The sequence below is a fragment of the Phacochoerus africanus genome, chromosome 5, assembly GCF_016906955.1.
Source record: "Phacochoerus africanus isolate WHEZ1 chromosome 5, ROS_Pafr_v1, whole genome shotgun sequence".
Lineage (NCBI taxonomy): Eukaryota > Metazoa > Chordata > Mammalia > Artiodactyla > Suidae > Phacochoerus > Phacochoerus africanus.
In genome coordinates, this window is record NC_062548.1 from 55890396 (window position 1) to 55896540 (window position 6145).

General features: G+C 38.0%; 1 protein-coding gene across 2 annotated transcripts in view; it reads right to left on the reverse strand.

Moving 5' to 3' along the window:
• The window catches only part of IL1RL1 (interleukin 1 receptor like 1), a 50853-nt gene extending 44939 nt beyond the window's left edge, over positions 1 to 5914 (reverse strand). For both annotated transcript variants that reach the window (XM_047781335.1, XM_047781334.1), the window contains exons 1-4: positions 5160 to 5914; positions 4124 to 4331; positions 2724 to 2898; positions 2465 to 2627 (exon numbers count right to left, since the gene is read on the reverse strand). In XM_047781335.1, the coding sequence (XP_047637291.1) occupies positions 2465 to 2627; positions 2724 to 2898; positions 4124 to 4331; positions 5160 to 5220 (607 nt within the window). In that variant the 5' untranslated portion in view covers positions 5221 to 5914. The remainder of the gene's footprint in view (positions 1 to 2464; positions 2628 to 2723; positions 2899 to 4123; positions 4332 to 5159) is intronic.
• Positions 5915 to 6145: the final 231 nt, after the last annotated feature.

The window sequence follows — 6145 nt, forward strand, 5'->3', positions numbered from 1 at the left end:
TTTCACATGCACTGGATCCCAGGGCAGAGCAAAGTCTCCATAGGAATCTGGGTCAAACCTGACTACAGTTCTTGGAGGACCTCCTGGGAAAACATGGGTGAATGTGGCTTGTTGTGAGGATGGACATTGAAAGCAAAGCTCTGCGGAATATTCAGCAACTGTGCCTTTCTCTGGAGGTGGCCATTTTGGGATAATCCAGCCCCACCCATCAGTCAGCACTGAAAAGCCCCAGGGCAAACAAAAATCTGTGGGATCACAGCCCCACCCCTCAGTAAACAGGCTACCTAAAGACCCCTCAGGCACACAACTGCCTTTAATCCCATCCAGACTAATCCCCATCCACCAGAGGGATTAGAATCAGCTCCACCTACCAGTGGGCAGGCATCAGCCCCTCCTATCAGGGAGCCTACAGCAAGCCCCCATACTGACTTGAGCCACAAGGGGGGCAGACACCAGAAGTAAGAGAGGCTACAACTCTATTATCTATAAAAAGGTCACCACACCAAAAACCTATAAAAATGAAAAGACAGAGAACTATAGCTCAGATGAGGGAGAAAGGAAAAACTCCAGAAAATCAGCTAAGCAATGAGGAGAGTCTCAGCTTCCAGGAAAAAGACTTTAGATTGTTGATACTAAAGATGATGCAAGACATTGGAAATAAACTGGAGGCAAAGAGGGATAACTTATAGGAAACACTGACCAAAGTGTTTGCAATTAAGATATCAAACTTAAACAAGAAGAGATGCGAAATACAATAACTAAAATAAAAAATTCACTAGAAGCAGCTAACAGCAGAATACAGGAGGCAGAAGAATGAATAAGCAAAGTGGATGACAGATTAGTGGAAATTATGGATGCAGAACAGAAAAGAGAAAAAAGATTGAAAACAAATGTAGAGAGTCTCAGAGAACTCCGGGACAATGTGAAATGCACCAACATCTGTATTATAGGGGTGCCAGAAAGAGAAGAGAGAGAGAGAAGGGGACAGAAAAAATATTCCAAGAGATAATAGCCAAAAACTTCCCTAACATAGGAAAGGAACCACCCACTCAAATCCAGGAAGCACAATGAGTACCATATAAAGTAAACCCAAGGAGGAACACACTGAGACACATATTAATCAAACTAACCAAAATTAAAGACAAAGAGAAAATCCTGAAAGCAGCTAGGGAAAAGAAACAAGTAACATACAAGGGAACCCCAATAAGGTTATCGGCAGATTTTTCAACAGAAACTCTGCAGGCCAGAAGGGAGTGGCATGATATAGTTAATGTGATGAAAGGAAAAAACCTCCAACCAAGATTACTCTACCCAGCAAGGCTCTCATTCAGATTTGAAGGAGAAATAAAAACCTTCACAGATAAGCAAAAGTTGAGAGAATTCAGCAACACTAAACCAGCCTTACAACAAATACTAAAGGAACTTCTCTAGGCAGAAAAGAAAACACAGCAACAGGGAACAAAAATTCCACAAATGACAAGGCTCACCAGTAAAGGTACATATACAGTAAAGATATGAAATTATCCGTGCACAATTATACCATCAAAATCAGAAATCATGAGAAGAGGTGGGTACAAATGCATGACACTGGAGATGAATTTGCAATTAAGAGAACAACAACTTAAAACAATCTCATATACATATAGACTCTTATATCAAAACTTCAGAATAACTGCAAACCAAAAATCTACAATTGATACACAAACAAGGAATCTCTGGAGAAGAAATATATCTCATAGTAAATAAGTGCATAATCCACCATAAATGGGGTCATTTGACATCATTCTTGGAATGCTGAAGTCTTCTTAGATCTGATTCTGATTTCCTCTCCATCAAAGAAGTTATGATAATTATAATTAAATAATGCAACTGTACAATTAAATTTAAAAAATCTTCTTACAAAACTTCTAATCCAGTTAGTTGTATTAGAGATTAAATAGGTTTTTTTTTCCTACTCATAGAACCTCTGACAACAAATTGGGAGAAAGAGAGTTAATCCTGTTCTCCAGACAGTTGTTTTGCTGTTCAAAGTTAGTTTGGTTAGTGTTCAGATCACATTATCTTGTTATTGTTATTTTGGGGTTTTTTGGCCATGCTTGGGGCATGTGAGAGTTCCCAGGTCAGGGACTGAACCCAAGCCACAGCAGTGACAACACCAGATCCTTAACCTACTAGGCCAGGAGGGAACTTTAGATGATGTTACCTTTGAAAAATTAAGCCATAGGGGAGTGAACATGTGTGGCTTTGGATTAGTGACATAATTTCCTTCTAAAATGTCTTAAATCTGATAGTGCATTTAGAAAATATCTAAATCTGTGTTGTAGTAGAGAATGTGAAAGATAAGATGAGGGAGAAGGAAGTTCCAGGAGGAGGATGAAAGTACAGGCAAGCCAACAAGAAGGGCTCAACTTCACTCACGTTACCTTTTTTCAAGTATTGCATTATGTTAAACTTAGGTGCTTACCAATAACTGTAAATGACCTGGTTGCTGACACACTATAATTGACTCCATTCTCATTGTGCAGAAATTTACATGTGTAATCACCGGTGTCCTTGCTGGTTGCATTGTCAATCAGCAAAAATGCCCTGTATGCTTGGTACCTTGATCCTTGAAGAACTTCACAGTTCTGAAATGAAAATGTCCAGTCCACTTTCAGTCATTCTTTACTAACGTCTATTTTCATAGTGTAATTTTCACTGACTTCCCACAAGTTTCCTATTACCTTAAACCACTCAACAGGTGCTGTCCAATTGTAGAGGTCAATTGTAGGACAAACTATTTTGGAATTTTTTTCTGATCCAGAAGTTGTAGTGTATACCAGATGATCTGGAATATGGCAACCTGGTTGTTTTTTGTGAATGGTGACATTCACATATCCAGTCTTATTGGAGGTAGGACTATTAAAACAAATCAAACAATTTTTTAAGTCACTGAACACTATGAAATATAACTTTCACTTAATATTGCTTTTCTTCTTAAAACAACTGATATATAGTGGTTCTTATTTTAAAATAATCATTAGATATATACACCCTACTATATATAGAAGAGATGGATAATGGGGACCTACTGTGTAGCACAGAGAAACTTACTTAGTGTCAGTTATAGAACTGATTTACTTTGCTGGAAGCCTGAAATCAACACTACTTTGTAAGTCAACTATATTTCAATAAAATTTAAAAACTATATAAATTTAGTTTATAAATTTAAAAATTTATATCAATAAAGCTCGAAAAAATGAAAAATAAAATTAAAATCATAAAAATCTAGAGTTTTAAATGCTTTTTTTGTTACACTTTAGATAAAACATAAACCCTACAATAGTCCTAAAACTGACTCCTTCACTGTTTCTTTGTATACTATGTGTGCTATAATGCCAAGAATGGATAAAATAAAGATAATTAACATGTATTGAGTTTACTATGTACCACTCACAGTGGTAACATTACCTCATCTTATTCTCACACCACACTTTGAAGTGGGTTCTATTATCACATGTTTTACAGCTGAGGAGACAAGGATGGAGAAGTAACTTGCCAGCCACCCACAGCTACCTAGTGACAGACTGTGAATTTGAGACTGTTTGACCTCAGAACCTGTGCACCTAACTACACACATCTTGCCTTTTGATGTAGTTTATCAGACATCTTGTGTGTACAAAACAGGCACCAAATTATAGCACTTGACAGTTTATACGTGGAGCAAGTGGTTTTCAGGCACCCAATCTCCTGTAATCCTCCTGGGCTTGCCCCGCAGTTGGAAGGCATAGGTGATCTCTCATATCCATCATAGACCACCGTGATGGCCCACATCTAGGTTACTGTTTTTTATGCTGGTTTGTCCTGATTTGGAGCCCAAAGTGAGCAGTTTCTCTTAGTTCACTGGTCCCTAGAAAAGCTAGGTCTTTTCCTAATTGGGCTACAAATTAACCCCTGAAATTATATGTCCCAAAGGTCAGTTCACCACTGCCTAAACTCCAACCTGCAGGTGTACCTAGAAGTGCTCTTTCATTCAAGCCATTTAATAAATTCAACCATTCCAGAAAGGTCTGGAAAGCAAAGGGAAGTGAGGGCAGCTCAGGATATCAACACTTAAAGACCAAGGAGCAGGCCTGGATGGTACCTTCTGATGATGCAAGTATAAAATCCAGTGTCACTGACTTTGGCTGGGAGAAACTTAAGGCGCTCGCCTGAGGCAACAATGTGGCTTCTTCCCTGGGTGCTGATACTCTTGTCATTTGAGTAATACCAGTCCACAGGGTATCGAGAGTGTTCTTGTCTGGGACATCTCACAATTAAAGCCTCATTTTCCAGGCCCCAAGATGATTTGACTGCAAATTAAAAAGAAAAAAATATATATATAATATGATCCTGATATGACCATATAAAAAGATTACAGTTTCTAGCTTCTAAATATCCCCTTCTAAGATTAAATTTAGAAATGGGTCACTCTTTGTGCACTTAAACAGAGAAAGAATAAGTAAATGATCGGAGAGTTTTGCTGAAACATTCTAATGTGTACCACAGATTAGTTGATTTAATTTAATTTAATTAGATGGGGAAACTAACCCCCCCATATCTCTCCAACAGAAAGCAATCACATCCATCTACACAAAGCATGTTGCTGTAGTTTAACAAATGCTGACAATAAATCCTATGTGCAGGCATCCTGTTAAATTATGATGTATGGAGTTACCATTGTGGTTCAGCAGGTTAAGAACCCGACTCATATCCATGAGATGTGGGTTTGATCCCTGGCCTCCGTCAGTGGGTTAAGGATCCATTGTTATGGCAAGCTGCAGCATAGGTTGCAAACATGGCTCAGATTCGGCGTTGCTGTGGCTGTGGTATAGGCCGGCAGCTGCAGCTCTAATGCAGCCCCTAGCCTGGTAACTTGCATATGCCATGGGTGTGCCTCTAAAAAAAAAAAAAGACAAGAAAAAAAATGCGATGTATTTGAATATGTATAATCAAAATGATATGTTGTGAAGAATTTGTCCTGATAGACTGGTGATGAAGATTGACTGTAGAACATAATTGAGTTTTCCAGGTTACCACTGAGCTGGAGCCACTGGCAACAAGCACTGTAAAACAAGGTAAAGGTTCTTAGAATTACTTAATATAAAATTTAAAAAATTTCAGTTCATAGAAATACTTACTAAACTTAGCTGATGTGGAAGGTAGAACCATTGATAGAATTGTCAAGACCCAAAGTCTCATTCTCAGTCTCTCAATCCTGAGCAAGTGTTGGTGCCTGACTCTCGAGATGATTCAGGTTGAATCTGCAACACACGATGGTGATCCTTTTCCCTAGGAGATTGTTGGTGCTCCTTACAATTTCTAGCTAAAAAGTATTGTCAGTATCTCTGCCAAAAAACAAATCGTACTAAATCACAAGCAAAATATTTATAGCTGTGACTTCTGCCAGCTCAATACTCTCCAGGAGAACTCATCATTAGCAGATCTTTAGTATATATACATATGTGTTTATGTGTAGGAGCAGGCTTCAGACATGCATCATTGCATTTATTCCTACTGGACCTTTGGATCATGCAGGCCTTAGGATGACTGTGCTCTTTACAGTCTCATGAGAAATGTACTGAAAGAAGCTAAAGTAAGAGGAAGGAAAATGAGTTTCTATTTTTGAAAGAAAATAATGCCATAACATTCAACAGACCCTAGAAAATACAATATAAATGCTTATACAAAACCACAGACATCTACACAGGCTGGGAGCTGCACGTACACACACATACACACACACACAGGACCCACAAGGACACAGGCAAAGTGATGGGTAAAACAGTCATCAAATAATTGCCCTCAACACTATGCCAACACCTCCCATTTGTCCTTGTTCCAATTTGTCCCCAAGATTCAACGTAGGCTTTCTAAGAAGAGTTGAAAGTCTGAAAAATAATTACACTCTTTTTTCCTCTCAGCAGAAGAATAACAACTATATATATATAGTATATATAGAATAACTATATATATATATATATATATATATATATATATATATATATTCTTAAAAAATCAAGGGAGGGATGGAAGTGACAGAGAAATACAGAATGAATACAACAACACTTGATGTATTTTAAGAAAGCACATTTCCCCTAAACATGAATTCTTGGTGCTTTACTTG